General features: G+C 34.4%; 1 protein-coding gene across 3 annotated transcripts in view; it reads left to right on the top strand.

The window, feature by feature from the left end:
• The first annotated feature begins 6,688 nt into the window (after window positions 1-6,688).
• Window positions 6,689-20,399, top strand: part of LOC122001977 — a 110,218-nt gene continuing 96,507 nt past the window's right edge. For 2 of the 3 annotated variants that reach the window (XM_042556977.1, XM_042556975.1), the window contains exons 1-8: window positions 6,689-7,169; window positions 7,303-7,381; window positions 9,179-9,256; window positions 9,342-9,422; window positions 9,960-10,036; window positions 10,140-10,194; window positions 10,263-10,311; window positions 10,472-10,609. In XM_042556977.1, the coding sequence (XP_042412911.1) occupies window positions 7,068-7,169; window positions 7,303-7,381; window positions 9,179-9,256; window positions 9,342-9,422; window positions 9,960-10,036; window positions 10,140-10,194; window positions 10,263-10,311; window positions 10,472-10,609 (659 nt within the window). In that variant the 5' untranslated portion in view covers window positions 6,689-7,067. The remainder of the gene's footprint in view (window positions 7,170-7,302; window positions 7,382-9,178; window positions 9,257-9,341; window positions 9,423-9,959; window positions 10,037-10,139; window positions 10,195-10,262; window positions 10,312-10,471; window positions 10,610-20,399) is intronic. The other variant, XM_042556976.1, reaches the window with a different exon arrangement.

Raw genomic sequence — 20,399 nt, 5'->3', positions numbered from 1 at the left:
TTTTTGTGAAACTCTTGCTATCCAGCAAGCATGATTGGCTGTTTTCTTTTCCTTGCATTTCGATTTAGTGTTGTGGCATCTGTGCATTGCTCGTATGTTGTAAGTGTTTGTAGAAGCATGAAGATTAATTCCACAAGCAAGAACAACCTTATAGTTAGTGTTTCGGATGTGGTTTCTTTGGTTTCCGGATTTTAGTTGTAGATTTGATAAGTGCATAATTTTAGTTCATTAAGTATTAACTGCATCCTTTCCTTGTGTCCCACTTTGTTAGAATTAATCAGAATGTGCAGATTTTAGTAATATGTCTTTAACTGGACATGAACAGCATGTGATTTAAGTATTTCGGTTTATTTGTAAGCATGAGCAGATTTCTTTTCCTGCTAATAGAAGTGCAGTTTTCTTTTCTAGCTTTTCCTTAGCTATTAGTAAGCATGAGCAGACTTCTTTTCTATTGCTATTAGACGTGCAGTTTTCTTTAGTTTTCATTTTCTATTTTAACAAGCATGAACATCCATGTATTCTAGTGGAAAAATAAGAATCCTATTAAATACTTTTAGAAGTATTAACAAGTAAAAGAAAGAAAAAGAAAAGAAAGAGAAAGGCCAAGGCCTTAAGTAAATTTCAAAGTCAAGACTTTAGGGATTTTGGCATACAAGGTGTCTATTAAAATGCCAAGGCATTTAAAGAAGAAGTAATTGAGATTATAAGTATTTTACTTTTAAGAAGAGGCTAGTACCCGACTTCACAAGGTTGTCGTTAAACAAATCCAGGTGTCCAATTCCAAGGTCTTGGCCCTGGTAGACCAAGGTCTGCTCTTTTAAGATTGGTGGCTCGCTACCCCAACCTATTAGGGAACGCGCATAAGATGGTACTAAACCTGGGCCCAAGAAGAAGTTGATTATTATTTTGAAGTATTATAAGTATAAGTTTTTGAACAAGTAAAACGAGTTTGACATAAACATAAAGTATTAAAGATTAAGTTTATAACAAATGAAATAAGTTTCATAGAGTTCTAAAAATCAGAAAGTTTCGTTCTTTATTCTACCATGTTTATCTAGTAGATGAGTAGTTTTTCATGTTTACCTATTAGATGAGCAGTATGATTATCTATTAGAATTACATGAGTAGATTCTTTAGTTTTTCTTTGCTATCAGTTTAACATGAGCAGTATTGATTCCTATTTTTAGTCCTTTTCTACTAGATACACATGAGCAGTTTCCTTTAGTATTATTTCCAGTGTTCAGTTTTATTTCTGTACACCATGAGTACTTTGCTATTAGATGAGTACATGCAGCTTTTCTTTTAGCATTTTAATTTTAGTATTGTTGCATTATTTCTATGCACTTCGAGTTTTTGTGAGATAGATTAGTACTTACTAAGCGTTTCGCTTATAGATTTCTTTTCCCTCCTACTACAGATAAAGGAAAAGCTAAAGTATGAAAGGAAGGCGACAAGGTGGTGGTGATGAAGGTGTGTGATGACTGGACTATGGAGAGATTAAGAGTTTGCTAAGGAGTTGTCAAAACTTACCTGTTTAGAGTTTCCTTTTTCTTTTCTCCTTAATGCTATGATGAAGTTGAGATTGTAATTGAGTCTATTCCACACTTGTAGCTTGTTATGTCTTATCGTTGGAGTTCTATATGTTTACTATTGCTAGAATAGTTTCCTTTTAGTTATTGTGACATTATTACTGCGTGGTTGTGAAGTATATATACCAGCCGCATGTGGTTGATGGTTTATTATTTATTTGTATTGCTGATTTGGTCACCGGTACAGGGGAGATTTTCCCGAAATTTTTCGGTAGGAATTCCTCTAGGGTCGTGATAAATCTAAGTGTCGCTAATAATAGCATAAGTGACACTATTGAATAGAGTAGGAGTTAGGTAACGGTCACCCTTAGAGAGTAGTAGTAAAAGGGGTGGTTGTTACAAGGACAATGTGCAAGGTGCTGTGGGAAACTCAAGATCATCTCCTATTGCAACAGGATGTAATTCAGGCCTTATATTCAAGAGTTGTAAATCAAGACGTGTTTTGTGGTTATCTTTAGTCTTGCCTTTAACATCCATAATTGTTCCAAGAACACTGTCACATATATTTTTCTCAATATGCATCACATTCAAATTATGCCTTAATAACAATGTTTCCCAATATGGTAGCTCAAATAATATACTCTTCTTATTCCAATTATCACCCCATTTGTCATGAGATATTTTTGTCTTTCTAGTAGTATCCTTAATTACTTAAGATTATGCCTTTCAAATCCTGAACTTGACTTAAAATATCTTTTCCAGAAAATGATTTAGGCGACAATCTCATTTCAACTGTACCATCAAAGGAATTCTTATCCTCAAAACAAAGTGTTAGCACAATTCATGAGTTTGACATGAAAAAGTATGGTTTAGATTCCGTCTTTCCGAGACCTGAATCTAGTCACGATCTCGACTTAGATATCCGAAATGGATCTAAGCCGGATCGACGCCTAATGTTCCCTTCCCGGAAACGCGTCCTCACAGTTACTCCCTTCCAGTGACTTACCTTTACTCACCTGCCAGACGTCCGGTCAGCCCTTCGACCCATCTGGACTTCTCGCCAGTTGATGTATCAAAAGTTTCTACTCCAGTGTGCCATAACTCAAGCAATTCATCGATCAACGGTTGCAAATAGATATCAATTGCATCTCCACTACTCTCTGGACCAGGAATTAACATGGATAAAATGAAGTTAGATAAGTTCATACACATCGATGGTGGTAAATTATAAGGAATACGGATCGCAGGCCAAATGTTATATGTTGCTTTTGCATTTGCAAATGGTTGAAACCCATCACTTGCGAGACCAAGTCTCACATTGCGAGCCTCTGAGGAGAAATCATTATATCTTTCATAAAATGATTTTCGTGTCATAGAATCAGTTGGATGCCTTAGAATTTCATCATCAACCCTTGCATCATTGTGCCATCTCATGTAAGGGGTAGTTTTTGAACACATAAATAACCTTTGCAGCCTTGGTTGCAGTGGGAAATAACGTAATATCTTCTTTGGAATCTTCTTTCCATTAGCTTTGAATTGAGTTCCCCCATATGCCTTTCCTCCTTCCATCTGGATATTCCACACACTTCACAAAAATCCAAGTTCATATGATCTTTCCAAAATAACATACAATTATTTTTACATGCATCAATCTTTTCATAAGAAAGGTCGATATCTCTAATAAACTTTTTAGCATCAAAATATGAATCTGGAAGATCGGAATTTTCTGATAATATTTCTTCCTTCAACAATTGCAACAACATGCTAAATGATTTATTTGTCCATTTTCCAACATTTTTGAGATGAAGTAACTTTATTAATCCTGACAATTTTGAAACCCTTGATCCTTGATACAAAGGTTCTTTTGAATCATTTAATAATCTATAAAAAATTTTAGCTTCATCATTTGGTTCCTCACTAATATTAGCACCGTTTGAATCATCATAATGTGGATGTAAATCTCTTAGAAGATCTTCCATGAAGTAATCATTATCATCTACTTCAGTTTCCGAATTGTGTAGTTCATCCTCTGGCTTTTCTCCATGATGATACCAAAATCTATAATTTTGAAATATTCCATAAACAATCAAATGCATTTTAATAGATTCCCTAGACCCAAAATGTGCATTTGCACATTTAACACATAGGCATCGAATTTCATTTGTTGCCCTTGTTCTTTCAAAAGCATAGTCTAAAAAATTTTCAATCCCTTGTCCATATGCTTCACCAAGTCGAACATTAATAAGATCCATCCATTTCTTATCGGGTGTCATTCTATATTCAAAAAGGTGTATAAATTTAACTATAAATCATATTCTAAGGATCCCTACCGTAGAAAATGAAGAGGAAATATAAGTAATCAGATTCTAAGGATCCCTGCCATAGAAAACGAAGAGAAAATACAAATAATCAGATTCTAAGCTTCTTTGACATAAAAAACAAAGAGAAAATACAAGTAATTAGATTTTAAGGATCACTATGGTAGAAAACGATGAGGAAATACAAGTAATCATTCTAAGGATCTCTGTCATTGAAAATGAAGAGAAAATAGAAGAGGTAATAGAAAGGAAGAAAGAAAAATATCTCACCTGAAACAGAGGTGGAAGGGGAGACGGAACTATAGGGAACCAACAATGTCACTGCAGGAATAGGGTTTTCCTACCCGCTGGACCTGCTGATCTCTTGAGCTCGACGACAACAGCAGAACCCAAGGAAGATGAAGAGTCGTGCACGACTAGCTAACCATCGGACTAGCTGATCTCTCGAGCTCAACAGCAACGATAAAAAGCAAGGAAGATGAAGAATCGCGCAAGCCCCTGCTGCCTGCCGAACCTGCGCTCTCTTGCTGCCCGTCGGACTTGCGCGCACCTGCTGCCTGTCAGATCTGCTGATATCTCGAGCTCGGCTGCAATGGAAGAAGGCGAGGAAGATGAAGAGTCACACGCGCAAAGAAGCAGGGGGAGTTTAGGGGCTTAGACGCATATAGGTGGCAAAAATAAGGGTTGATGCATTTAGGGGAAAAAATGAGCGTGGGTTGGATTAGGATTGGGGCTGAACACATGGGATTAGATGAGGGTAGAGTTTAATACTATTTACTTTATTTGAGTCAAAAATCATCTCAACCGTTGGATTATAAGATAGTTTAGTATATTTGATTTGATTTATCTCAACCATTGGATTAGGAGATATTTTTGTGTCTTCAATTTAATTTAAGTCTCATTTTTCGAAGCCTCTGAATTTTTTTATTATTTTTAGTAATTTTATATTTTATATTTTTGGTATATTTATGTCACTTCTATATTCATGTGTGAATTAACGAAACTAATATTATCCACTATGTCAATCTTTATTACAATTTTTCCTTAACTAGTTAGAATGTTGCAATAACGACAGGAGGAAATTTCATCGTTAAAGGCATGACATTAACGACCAAAATAACAAATACGGTTGTTAATGCCAAAGCATCAACGACATGAATAAATACCGTCATTAATGCATACACATCAACGACGAGCACTAAATCCCATCGTTGTTGAACCGCCAATAACGGTGGTATTTGATACCATCGTTAATATTCGTTGTTAAAAATAGTTTTTTTAGTAGTGGAGTATGATATAATATTTTAAGTTACTCACACTTACCTTAGGTCTAGATGTTCAGTTCCTAGCTGACCCATCTAAATTGAGTTACCAAGCTACAACTCGTCATTTGATTCCATTTGGACTTGTTTGTCAAGCTTTCAACTCTTAGTTGACTCCACTTGGACTTATTTACTTGACTCCACTTGGACTTGATCCACTAGTTCCCAACTAGAACTTTCTTGCTTGGTTCCCAACTGGGAGTTAACTCTTGTCTAATTCCTAATCAGTACTTCAATTGCCTAGCTTTACTAGGATTTTGTCACTATTTGATTTCCAACTAGGACTCCATCATCTTACCTCGCTAGGACTTTAACTGTGTGATTTTGAACAAAGACTTGCAACGTCTAGCCTTGCTAGAACTTTCACCACTTGGTTCTCAACTAGGACTTGCATCGCCTAACCTCGCTAGGACTTAATGTTTGACTAGTTTTCAATCAGGACTTGTCCACTTGTCAAGTTTTCTACACCTGTATACTCGACACAACTTCATTAGATCCTCAAATAGGCTAACTTTAAATTTAGCGATATATCAAACTATAAGTTCAATTTTGTACTCTCAACACTAACATTGAGTTTTTATACAACTCAACATCCCAAGTTCCTCGTGCAACTCGGCATCTTGAGTTCCTCGTACAACTCGACATCTTGAGTTTTACATACAGCTTAGTTCTTGAGCTTTCATGCAGATGACTTCTCGATTCTTCCATATAGTTTGACTTTTACAATACCTAACGGAGCTTGAGATAGCTCCTAGAGCTCTTCCTTTCGAATACTCTGAGTTCTTCATTCTCCTTGTAGCCAAGTTATGCATGATCCTCACAATTATGAATCATGGTCTCCGAGGATTCCCTATAACTCACTTTTCATCCACTTATCTTCTTAATTATCATGATTTATCTTTTCTGTATTGGTCCTGAAATAAATTAGTGGGGTGCTAGTGGTGAGCACTCCGTTTTTTATCCTGATAACCGATAGAAAATTTTCATAGGATTGGACCGGTCGCCCAAATAGTCAATGAGGTTAATTGGAATTATCATTTTTTTATGAGACTTTCGTATCATGAGCCCCCGGGGCTATGGTATAATGGTAAGATATTCAAATTGTCATTCAAATATCCATGATTTGATCCTAAGTATAATGTATTTGTAAAAGTTTTTTCTCTAAATGGGATGTATAATTATCTTGATAATCGATGAAAAAATTAAAAAAAAAATATCATCTGAAAATTAATTAATTAATTAATAAGATTAATTAAATTTATTAATTATGAGATCTAATCGGGGTGGATTCGTGACATCATCATGCGGAAGACAACCTGTTGTGATCGAATGAACAACTGGCATGCCAGCCCACATTGCATGATACTGGCTAAAAAATGGGGCATGCAGCGCATCACCCTCCATTTTACTAAAAAACTTATTTTATTTCGTCGTATTCAATTATCCGAACGCCAAATTAATCACCGGACACGTCTACAATACGTGGATCTCTAATCTCAACGAAAGTTCGAGCGTCAGCTGTACCGGAAAGATCAACATCCAGTAGAGATACCGAATCGCGGCACTCGTCCATTCGAGAGAGCACGCAGCGTCCAAATTTAGCGGCGCGATTGGAAGCAGGAAATCGTTCCACTGAGTTTCACTCGACGCGGAATGCATTTCTGTGCTTAAAACTAGGAGGGGTTCCTCGGATCACGTGAGTTTGAGCCACAGACAAAATTGCACTCGGTGTTTAGGGCAATCGTGATAGAGATAAAAGAGGCTAAAAAGCCGATCTAAATTACCACGGTTAACTACCTCCGACGGCAGTCAGTCACTTACGGCTCTGTTACTTTCCACTACTGTCTCTTCGTGTTTTCGTTCCGCCGATCGCCATCGTCTTCCTCTTCATCGATATCATGGCGTCTTCCACTGTCGTCGGATTCATGGGGCTCGACGAGCTCGGCTTAGAGATAGCTTCCTTGCTTGTCAAGTCCGGGTTTCGCCTCCAAGCATTCGAGGTTTTTCTCTCGGTTTTTATTGCTAAAATTTTATTTTGGCCTTTTCTGTTTTCTTCTTTGTGCAACGGCTCCATTCTTTTTTTTTTTTTAAATCTTTGTTTATTGATGTGGTTTAGTTACATCATGGTTTCAGATTGTCGAGTCGTCTCTGATGAGCAGGTTCGTGGAGTTGGGCGGAGTGAAGTGCGCAAGTGCTATGGAAGCTGCAATGGGTCAGTGAGTAATATTGTTTTCTATTACTGGTTCCTCCGAGTTGTACTATGATCTAGTTGCTAGAGAATGCTTATTAACCCTTTTCTAGTGAAGCGACTTGTGAAAAATATCAACATGCATTGCTGTTGAAGCAAGGAAAAACCTGGCCATCCAAAAATGTTTGTTAATTTGGGAGAGAGCACTTCCTCAATAAAATCAGCACAATCCCACTATTCCATGTGAGATTATGGGTGTGGAGCACCTTAACTTCTATAGTTTCCCTTATGCTCATCAATGACTTAGAGTTTGGCTAACTGAGTTGGAGCAATTCCATTCAAAATGGCTACTCACTTGAGATTGGAATGTAAGCACTCAGGGGATTGTTGCACTCTTCCATGTGGAACAATGGGCGAGGAGCATCAATCCCCTCATGCTTGTTTAAAGGTGCATACAGGGGCACCTTCTTTTCAAGCATTCCAAATTCGATACCATGCTACAGAGATTTTCTTTAGTTCTAAATTGCCAACTCTTGAAGCCACTTAAGGCTTCTTTGTTGACAAAATCATTTAGCAAAAACTTATTTGGCCATCTATCTCCATTAACGCAATACTTGTTTCAACATGAACAACAAAGCTAGATGCTAACCTCATAAACCACAAGAACCATGACGAGGCATGTTGAATCCAAGTTGGTCCAGTTGATAGTTCCACACGGACAAGTTTCATGTAGACAATGTCACTCTTCTAAATGTCTAGTTATTTTTGGATGTGAAGAGTTCCACCTCACTAATTGTTGCAAGCTTCAATTAGTTGTGGCACAAAGTGGACCTAGATGTTGTACATTGGTGCAATAGAAATTCATATTTTATCTAGGAATTTGAATGTGGAGTTAACTTAAATTGCCATTAAATTTCTATATCAAAAAGTTACACATTGGACTATCAAAATTAGTTCATACAATCATGGTTTGAAATCTCATGCCATGCCGAGTGGCATGGTTGAAACGCATTGATTTGATGAATTATCGAAACTTGATACTAGTTAGCATACATAATTTATCAAAACTTGATACTAGTTAACTATAAAGTTGTGTTCGCTTCTTCTTTTTCATCGTCTTATTTCCACTGACGCTATATGTACGGTACCAAAACAGTACTAATTCATGTAAACTCCAAAGTGGTTCGAGATTTTGAATCTTGCTTACAATGAACATGAAATTTCAATACAAATAGCCAAAACCACAATATAACAAGATATCAATTTGCTAAATAAACAAAAGAGAAGAAAGTAGATCCTACTTCATCACAACATCATCTTCCTTTGTTGTTCTCCCTTCTCCTCTTTTACTTGCTTGCACATCTATTGGCACTTGACCCGGCCGACATGCCTTGTTCCTGGCTAAGATCAAAACCCCAGCTTGGGACGTGATTTTAAACCTTGAGGTATACTAGATATGAATATGTTGATCAAATGCTCTCATACGTGATGATGGAAAATACTATTATGTGTACCTTGGTTCCTTACACAGTGGAGACTGGCAATTTTTGGAATTTTTCAATGGATAATGTTTTTTCTCCAAAATACAAATTTATTGCCCCATTAGTTCCTTACAATTATCTATTCATATCTCAGTTAGATTCAATAGATATAAGAAAGCAGTATCATTTCTGTATCCATGGTTGGTCATGTAGTTTTTAGTGCAAAGCTAATGAGGGCATGAACTAACTCATCGATGTCATATGTGGACACTCTTTTGTTTCTACAAGTCCTTTTCCTTTACATTCTTGAAGGCCTTCTGATTTATCATCTTTGTTGCAGGTGCTACGTTTTTTATGGTTATGGCTTCTGCAAATGAAATATATGATTTTTTCTGTGGAGAGAATAATGTAGCTAAAGGTTGCATATTCCGTTTCCTGTCGTGGTTCTTTATTAAGTATTAACTTATGTTTGGTGTTGAGTCTGACTAGTTTGTATTTGATAGGATTATGCAAACACGCAGTCATTATCTCTCGATCATCGTTTTCAGGAAACCACATCCAGAAGATACAAAAGCTATTCACAGGTTTTGATGATATAAGATCTTGATAATTCTTGTCATCCAGTGATCATGTCCTATTTCTTATTTATTTTGTTTCCTGTCATGAAATGTGCATGTAGTATTCTTTAGGTAAGCACAGTTCCTCATTCTATTTCTCTTGCAAAAGTGCCATATGCAGTATAAGAATGTTACTGGACTGTACCTGGGCATGCTTCACTAAGCTAATACAAAAAACTTTATGTACTTCTTATGAGTGCATAACTAGAAATAGTCAGAACAGAACTAATTTAATATGTAATGGACTGCTATAGTATGGTGATTGTACTGAGGATTCTTCCTAACAATCCTCATCTTTGAACTTCCTGCTAGTCTGGATGGTGCATGAAATTATGCACTGCTTGCGTATTGTGATTGTGGCTTGGTTCTTGACTTGAAATTAATTCTTCATCATTATACTCTAGAGAAGTGTAATTAGGACCATCTAGTATTGCAAATTTTTTTGTTACCTTTCTTAAAATGTCAAAACTGCTATTTATGCCTAATTGTCTCTATTTGGTCCAGAAGAGAGAGTAGATGTCGGCTTTATTGATTCCTATATTTTCCGTGGAGTTTCTGAGGAGCTGAAGGGGAAAATTATTGTAAGCTTTGCATACCATATGATATGTCTATTCTGGACTGTCAGCTTTTCTTATTGTTAGTTTGCAGCTATTTACTTATTATTACCATTCTTCCTATCTATAGGTTGTTGCATCTGGATGGGAAAGCACAAATGAAAAATCTGGACCCTTTTTCTCTGGTATGTTACACATGTTGCCTCTTTATGATTCTTCTTTTAGGATACCTGACTGTTTAGCACTTGAACAGCTATCAGTGAAAATGTTTACCTTTTTCATGATGAAATTGGTACTGCAAGGTAAACATTTTCTTTCTTAACCTTTTGTTCTTTCCAGGAAAAATATTTCTTTTCTTTTTAGATTAGTTAATTACCAATTTGCAAGTTTTGACATCATAGTTCATGTTACAATTACCTAGTATTGCTTTCGATAAAGCCTTTTTTTGTCTCATCTTTGTAGTAAGATTTGGACAGTGAATCGTCTTCTAGAGGGTATTCATTTTGTTGCATGTGTGGAAGCCATATATCTTGGAATTAGAGCAGGAATTCATCCACGAGTTCTCTATGACATTATCTCAAATGCTGCTGGAAGTTCCTGGTAGGAATATCATATTTGGTCATTTCTTATTTTAGAATAAATCTTGTATTACCTATTCTACTTTTGTAGAGTCTTTTGTCTCTGGCATTAAGTATATCAATCGGTGCATAAATTATTTTTGTATCTTACCATAGGTTCCAAGATACTAACATGTCACTGTAGAAACTCACTATTTCAGGATGGGTTTTATACTTTGCATAATTTTCTTATATATTCATGTTCAGGTTGTCCCTATCATTTCATTTCTGGATCTTGGGTATGCTTGTGCATGCATTAGCATGACTTGCAACTTTGGATCCCATATGATTTGCTGTACCTTAAAGGATTGAACTAGTCATGCTGGCAAAATGTTATATTGATGCTTAACAATATGCATCTAAGGAATATTAGAAACTAGTAGATCCTGGATCCTAATATTTGGAAACTAATCCGAAGGAAATGGTTACATGCTTCGATGGAGTTAACATATATATTGTAGCAAAATAATATAATGCGAACGAATTCAGAATGCCTTGCACAACTTTCCCTGGCATACATTAAGCTTGTAAGGTACATGAACATGAAGGGAAATGCTAGCTAAATGGAACTACGAATGCGGTTGTAGAGGCTAGGGTCAGAGCTAAAGGGTAAGGTCACGATCGTGTAGTTGCAAAGCACAAAGAAAGGCCATTAGGCAATAGTTAGAGGCTATACGTTATTGGATCCAGGAGCTGCAATTGATGCTGTCTAGCATTGAGGACACCCTAGCACATAACTTGCACAATCAAGTAAACATGTGCGAGTTAGTGAGCGGGTAAAGGTGCTAAACAAGAACTATAGAATAGAAATATTATATATATAATTTATTACACTGTATGTATAACTATGAATTTTATCAAAACCAGCATGCCTCAAAATTTTTAGGGTTTGGAACCTCTATACACACAATATATTTTATTTGTGCAAAATAAATTTAATGATATCTTTCGAAATTGCCTAATAGAATCATTTTCTGACTTTGACCTAGTGAATATCAAAGGTTCTGTTGAATGAATAATGGATCAGTATCCTAAAAATAAGAAAACCTTGGAATAGACATGGTTATCAAATGGAATAAGTAGCTAAGTGAGAACTTAGACCTAGAGCTACTATATATGAACTAATAAGACATTGTAGAATAGGCTAAATTCATGAAAATCTAAAATTTATTCCGTATAAAAAAGTTAACATATTATCCATATCTTAAATTGGAAAACTCTCAAGTGCTCAATTTGGCTTGTTTTTGGTTCAACTCCAGAATATTGTTCTTTGTGCCCACGCCTAATTAGGGGTCATGCACCTTGATATTAGGACCATGGTTTCACATTTTATACAATATTTGTACAATACAATTGAAATATATCATTCCAATAAATTATCGAGACTTAATATTTATCAACATGGGTAATCTCTTTTGTGCCATGTGTGCTAATTGACTGATATTATATCATAGTAATAGTTGACATGCTACCGCATGCTTTAAGACAAATTCAAGTAATATTTGTTAGTTTCTATTCTTTATTTCTCTAAAATTTTAATTCAATTAATTATTTGAAAAAAATCCTTAATTTCATCTCAACATGTTTTGATGCATCCAAAGTGTATAGCACAATATAGCATCTAAATCGTGCCATTCTCATTTGGGACCCAAACTCCAAACTCTAGTATAAAATGGTACTTTAAACATTACCCAAAGTTATGTTGATGTCTTATCGTCTTCTTCTTTTTCTTTCTCCCCCTCCTCAAATTTGCCACTAGCACCATGTGTTGACACTTCGACAAATTGATTATTTTAGTTGAAGACTAAAACTTAGACACAACTTGGGATTTCAAAATTGGTTAGGACCAAAAGACCTAATTGCAAGGATTACTATATAGATTTTGCTCGTAACATGTTACATTAATTATATAATATATAAAGGCATAGCAAACTGCTAGGGTATTTAACTTAATTTTTCCCTATATCATGGTATCTAAGCCTTATAATACTGAATAGTGATCCCTTCTCTCTTTTGGTCATGTGATCTTGATCCATGATCCTTCCTGCAATGGAGTTAACCTTTGTGTCTCCTTACTCTACTACCATTGATGGAACTACATTTGAAGTAGTTGTTTGATCTAAGGTTCAAAATCTTGGGTCATGTTAGAATTTTAAATTTTGATTGGAATAATACTGTTTCAGTATGGCGCCGATGGAAAATTAGAGGGAGAAAGAGGAAGAAAATAAAAATAAAGAATAAGAGAACACAACCGTGTCCCATTTGGAATGGTACAAATTTGTATGGATAAAAAAATGACAAACATTATTTCAATTTATCTTGAAGCATTTTGTAACATGCCAAGAGGTTTGAATGCAGTATGACATGACATAATTGACATAACAATACAAGATAGTACTGAGTAGTATCGAGATTTGAGAATTTATCGGAGTGATACATTTCAACCGTGCAACCTGATGTGGTATAAGATTTTAAACCATGGTATGATCCTTGCTGTGATCAAGGCTTGGTTGTGTCTAACAATTAAGTAATCATTCTCTCAACAGACTCTTGTCAGTCAGTAAGGTATTCAGTCGATCTTACATCTGACCATCATGGCTCTAATCCCTTTGAAATTTGAAATATAGTGATGCTGCCACACTAGCATCAACTCCTTGAATGAACCAATTAAGCCTACTTGATTCAAGTCGACCTTGCTAAAATAGGGAGGGAGCAACAAAGCTTAATCCTCCCTTTGTCCATTCTAGAAATTGTCCTTGAAAAATCCCATATATTCTTCTTTCACTCATAATCATTTCCCCACTCATCATTGTTGCAATAATAAAAAATTGTAATGTGATTTTTTTTTTTGCCAAGTGAATCCTTTATAATTTCCACTAATTCAAAATGTTTGATTCTTCAATTGCCTCCTCAATACCTTTAATAATTATATTTTCTAGGCTTACGATCTCTAAGATTATCACCATGTAAGAATTAAATGGGGAAATATGTTTTATGGGCATCATCAACTAGGTTTAGTCCATAGACCAAGGGTAACTAAAACTCCTCACTGCTTGAGCCATTTAGTTGTCTTCTAGAGGATTAGGTGGAGGTTCATGAAGCTGTCTGTAAGGCCATGGTGGTCATCACAATATTTGCTAATCTCTCCATCATTACCCACTCAGTTATTCTCTCTAGAGAACTCGTGTGATGCAATTAGATGCTACTTCCTAGAAGAATCCATTAGTTTATTCTAGCCCCACTGTCATAGTTTCTTACGGAGTAGTATATTTGGTCCTTCCAATTTCAAGTTGTAGTTGATGCCTTATCTTAACTAGTTACCTCTTTGGCCTAGCTAGTATATCCACTTTTTGTGTAACCCATATTTCTAGATCATCCTCTTACATTGTAGAAGGCGTAAGGAGTAATATACACTCTTTCATCTACTTAGTGTATCATGTCAATTGAGAAATCCCTAATAATATCAATGAGCTTGCATATGCACCTTTTTCTTTAATTCATTCTTTACACTGCTATTGGGATTTAGATCGCACCTGGTCCATTTTGGTCCACTTAAACCTTAAATATTTTGTTTTTTAATAGATGATTATTCTTGAATTACAAGGTGACTCTTAGCGGAAGATCATTGTGAAACACTTAATTTGGTTTGCCTATTAAAGTTCTTCTTAGTGATAGTATTTATCTTTCACTTATATCTTTTAGGCCTTATATACTTTACTAATCATCCTCTACCAAGGTTCGAAATCTCAAGCCATGTTGGTGTTTTAATATTTGAATGAAACGATATTATGTTAGTATTATGTCAATGTTCTAATGTATGGTGACTATGGCGAATAAGAGGTGGAAGGGGGAAAGATATTAAGAAGAAAAAGATAACACTATATAGTTAAGTTCAATGTTCGTTTTCCATCTATAATTATACTATTTTGACATTATCTTATATGAAGATAAATTATAACAATAATAATATTATCTAAATTTTAACCTGCCAAGGGGTGTCTAGTATTGAAATGAAATGAAATGAAATGATGCTTGTCGACATGATTGATTCAACAACACAGGAGACGTCTTGGTGCTAAATAGTATTGAGTTTCGGTAATCTATTGGAATGATACATTTCGACTATTCGCCTGACATGGTACGAAATTTCAAACCATGCCTATACCTACACCTTACAATTGAATGTGTGAATTAAAGGAAGAATCACGACTTATTTGAGGCTTCTTGTACTCTACTATATATAAATGTTCCTTCTTTTCTCATTGGGGTGAACTTCCTACCACATACAATTTGACAAATGACACGTTGTCTTTTCTTTTAGAGTCCTCTATGTTCTCTTCCACCATGGATATCATGCTTTGTACATTCAATATCTCTTGAATGAGATAAATTATCCCAACTTATTATGTCTTTCTTGGACATTCTTATCTCTAGGACTATTATAACTACTATATCCGTCCCCTTGGGACGGTCTAGTGGCTAGTATACGAGGTGTTGCTAACTTGAGGTTTGGGGTTCGAATCTCGACATAGCCGAGGTAAATGCCTCCCTCATGCGCTTGTTACTATTCTAGGGCTAGTAGCCGCTAGTGATTTACCTCCTCCGTGTTGACCCTGGAATGGGTTGGCGGGGGCGTTGAGGCTAGCGTAGTCTCCTTTTGCTAACTCGAGTCAACTTGTGTGCATTCATATTTTCATTGATGAGATTTTCTTTAGTTGACTCCATTCTTAATATCTTCACCCTCTCCATTTAAGCTGGAGTAGATGGTGCTTACTATTCTCATCTTATTGTTGCTTCCACACCTTCTACTACCATGATCTCCATCGTCGACAAATTGCCTCCACTTGTACAATCAAATATCAAGACATGAGCAAGCTCTCACACTTTCTGGAGACTTTAGTCATCCAAGTCGCCTATTCTCATTCTCAGTCTTTCCTGTTGCCTTTTATTTGGACCTCCTTATTGTATTTTTGCAAAGGTACTAGAAAGTATTATTCTTCCTCTCCATTTTCTTGTTAATGATCTTATGTTTCTCTATCATATTTTTTCTGTTCTATCATCTTCAGCTATATAGCCATCTTCTACCAATGTCAATAGGCTTAGATCTCAGTTGGTAGCAAACTATGATAGTTGAGATGGATGCTCTTTGTTCTAATGGTGCTTGAGAGTGTATTCTCTCTCTCTAGGGAAGTTTACAATTACCTCTAAGTGAATTTTCACTATTGAATACACTCTTGATGGTATTGTAAACCAAATGAAAACTTGTCGGGTGGACACTGAGAATGGGTGTAGTCTATCTTGACACATTTTCTTCAGTGGTCAAGGTTATATTTGATAGTGGTCAACATTATATTAGGATTGCATGACAAAAGGACTTTCTTTTTCAACATTTCGAACTAAAAGATTTTGGTCATGTCATGTTCTTTCTTAGTATAGAGGTTGCTATCTCACGGGAAACATTTACATACCTATCGGAAATAGCTTGAGGATGCTGCTATGTTAAGGATTAAACTGAATGAAACATTTACATACCTATCGGAAATAGCTTGAGGATGCTGCTATGTTATGGATTAAACTGATGTCATTCATTTAGATACTTGGATAGGGTAACCACTAATTGGTTTCAAGAGTCATATAAGTAATAGAGAATCTGAACTATCTTCCAATTACAAGGCTTGCTATTCAGTGCGATCAGTTCGTTTTTGGCTATCCCATGCCATGATCATTAGAAAGAAATCTTGAAAATTTTACATTACCTCAATAGTTCTTGTTCCTAGAAAAGGTATCTTGTTTTTGTATTGAGGTAATTGTAGTGTATATACATGCTAATTGGTTAAGTTCTATAGACACAATATCCACATAAGGATAGTGCGTTCTTCGTATAATTTTCTTGAAAATCAAGAAGCTAACTTTTATATGAGCTTATCTGTGTCAACATTGATGACCAAGTTGGGACATTCCCCTCATAAAGTTAATGAAGCTCTATTACATCAAATTTAGCTACTATGCAATGGCCGCTTATCTGTTGTTTCCTAAGACAATCAAAAACATAGAGGTCAAGGTTGTCACCTTTATTAGCTCTAATGACCAACTAGTAGATTTACTAACCATATCTGAAGATGGTATTAAGTATTAGTACATCTGCCATAATTCATTTGAATGAGTTTAAGGGGCAGTGTTTTAGAATATAATAATATTAGCCATCTTGTAAAATTTTACATTGATTTATAATACCTTTTAAGAAGTAAATGGTATATGGAGCATGACTGCCAAAATTGGTATTAACATTTTAAGTATCTACCATATTGTATTAAGATTGATAAATCAAAATTGTTAGAAAATGTCAAAAAAAAAGAAGTTCAACAATCTTAAAACTAAAGATAACAAACATCACATAACACAATATAAAAATGAATAATTTATTATATTAGTCATAGTATTGATGATTTCATATTATTGTTATTATTAGGTAGACTTGTGTTATTGTTATTATTTAATGGAATGATATTGTTAAAATTATATTATTATATTATATTATTAAATTAAATATATGTCTTTCACATTATCGATAGACTAAATCATATTTTATTGATAAAAAAATGTTTATTAATATATAATTAATAACAAAATATATCAATAAATACTATTGGATATGTTAACATAGTGTAATCATATATTTTTAGTTTTTTTTTCTAAGTAGGTGACGTAGGGAAGAAATCTCCTGGTGCGACATTTGAATTAGAGGTTTGCGGAGAAAGACATAGAAAGATAATTCGTAAACAAAGAGGAGTTGCCTCTAGGTTTAAACGAAAATAAATTTTTATTCAAATTAAAACCAAACTCAACATACCCTAACCTTTATTTAAATAACCTAAAAAATAAGAAAAAGTCGCAACAGATAAATGAAAAGTAAAAGAAAACTCATCCTAAAAAAGGAGATAAAATCTAAACTAATTTTTAGAAAAGAAAACTAATCCTAAAAATTTAAAATAAATAAAAGAAAACGTTAAAAAACCAAATCTAGAGTTCATCAAAAGACATAACATAATATGTTCATGCCATGCCATGTTAGCCACTAGAAAGACGATTCTGCCTCGCCTGGACTCTGAATAGAGCGCAACCGATTCAGGAGGCCACGGACGGGTCATCTTCCTTATTAGTAGTCTCTATCGTCCTTCAAGACCCAAAAGGGAGGCTGGTTTTCTTCTCGTCACAACTCGAAGGGGAACATAACCGTATCAGAGGAAATAAATTGGTTGTGCTACTGTATGCTCTTGCATTAGTAGGTTTCCATAGAATAATGTTATATTTTATTTTTTATTTTAAGGGACTAAAATAAGATGTGATGGCATTAAGCCGCTGTATTGAGCCTGGTGCCATTCTTTGTCGCAAGCCCTAATAGTTGATGGCGGAGATGTGAGTTGACCCTTGTGCTAAGTCGTAACTGCCAAAGATAAAGAAAAAGAAGAATGAGGAACAAGAAAACATGCATTGGGTGCTAGATGTGGCTAGTAAGGATTGAAATATTGAGTTGAACCGTTAATCAAGGTTTAAAATTTTGAGCCGTGCTAGAGTTGTGATTTTTGACTGAAACGATATGATTTTGATATCTTATCATGTCATGTCAATACAATTTTGGTTCATTTTTAAATATAAAATATATTAATTAAAAACTATTTTTATTAATATTTGATTGCTAAATGCTTATTATTGAGTTATATTTAAGATGGAGCTTTAGATTCAATCTTTAAATATATTGATTAGGTATGCGATCTTGCATTTAAATATATATGTTTTTTCTAGATCTACTACCATGTGTAGATATTTTTTCTCTCGATACTTTTCAATTAGTTGCTTGAGAAGATGTATGACTTCTATTGTCGACCTTCCAAGTATGAATCCAAATTGATTTTCGGTCATCGTGATCTCCTTTCTTAATTTTTTTTATTACTCTTTCCCAAAATTTCATGGTATGACTCATTAGTTTAATACCCTTATAATTTGCACAATTTTGTACGTCGCCTTTGGTCTTATATAAGGGAACGTACTTACCCTTCATTAATCAGATATTTTTTATTTTCAATATCAAGTTAAATAATTTTGTAAGCCATCTAATACTTTGTTTCCCTAGGCACTTCCAGACCTCTATTAGAATATCATTTGGTCAAACTACTTTTCATTTTGCATCCCATTTAAAGCTTGCCCTACTTTTGAAATTTAAATTATACGATAAAAATTTAAATTTATATACTTATTTGACTTACTTAAATTACCTAAGTTAGTTGGTCGCCTAAATCTTCATTGAAAAGTTAATAAAAATACCTATTCCATTACTCTTTTATTTTCTCATCATTTACTAATACCCTATTGCATTCATCTTTAATATATTTTATTTAAATAAGATTTCTTTTCTTCTTCTCTCTCGCTTTAGCTATTTTGTAAATGTCTCTTTCCCTTTCTTTTATATCTACTTTTCAAAATAAGCATTCAAAAGTTTCATTTTTTTTTGTTTCATTACCGCTTAGTCTCTTTCTTGGCTAGTATATATATATATATATATATATATATATATATATATATATATATATATATATATATGTTTTTCTCATTTTTACAAGTATATAATGCCTTAAAGGCTTTCGTTTTTCTTTCACTTTTTCTTGTACTTTTTCATTCCACTACCAATATTCTTTATTTGGTGGTGCACATCCCACATCATCAATAGATTAAAAATATTTATATTCCAACCCTTTCCTTAAATGTGTTTTTCTTCCCATCCTTTAACTTCCACCACTTAATTCTTAGAGTCGTACATATTTTTTTAATCTATTGATACTATACTTGAGGTGTATATCCAACACTACTAACCTATGTTGGGTAGTTAAATTTTCTTCAAGGATGACTTTACAATCTTTGAAAATCTTTTTATCTTTTTTCCTAACCATAAGAAAATTAATTTACAATTTATTATTCCCACTTTTGAACTTGACCAAGTGTTTTTTTTTCTTTTCTTAAAAAACATATTAGCTAGTATAAGACCATATGTTATCATAAAATCCAATATAGTTTTTTACTTTATTTCTTGTTCCAAACCCATAACCTCCATGCACCGTATCATATTCCTTATTTTTCACTCCAACATGCCCATTTAGATCTCCTCATATTAAATCATTTTGTTTGGCGGAATGTTCTAGGTCATCCCAAAACTTAGATTTGGCGTCTTCATCTAATTCTACTTGAGATACATATATATATATATGTTAATTACGTTAATAGTTTATTTCGCCACTACAATGTGAGTTATAATCCTATTTCCCTTCTAACTACTCGTACAACTTCGAACTATCTACAATAATACTTACTCCATTTCTTATTTTACTCCTCCTTGTGTACTATAACTTAAAACTCGAGTTCTCTATTATCTTTGCCTTCTCTCCTACCCATTTTGTCTCTTATACACACAAAATACTAATTCTTCTCCTAATCGTATCTACTACCTCTATTGTTTTACGAGTATTTCTATGTTACATGTTCCATGTTTTAAATCTTAGACCATTAGTTTTCCTATAATATTTATTTTTATCCAACTTATGTTTATGAGAACTCTTGCATATTTAACATTACACCGAAGTTCTAAAAAATGTAGCTATATTTGTTGCGTTACAGTTGAATTCCGCAATGCGAACTCTTACATATTTAATACTACACCGATGTAGCTCTCCTTGTTGAGACGTTAGACTACTAGTTTTACTATAATATTTGTTCTCATCCAA

This window comes from Zingiber officinale, chromosome 7A (assembly GCF_018446385.1).
Source record: "Zingiber officinale cultivar Zhangliang chromosome 7A, Zo_v1.1, whole genome shotgun sequence".
Lineage (NCBI taxonomy): Eukaryota > Viridiplantae > Streptophyta > Magnoliopsida > Zingiberales > Zingiberaceae > Zingiber > Zingiber officinale.
This window is presented reverse-complemented; position numbering and strand designations above follow the sequence as displayed.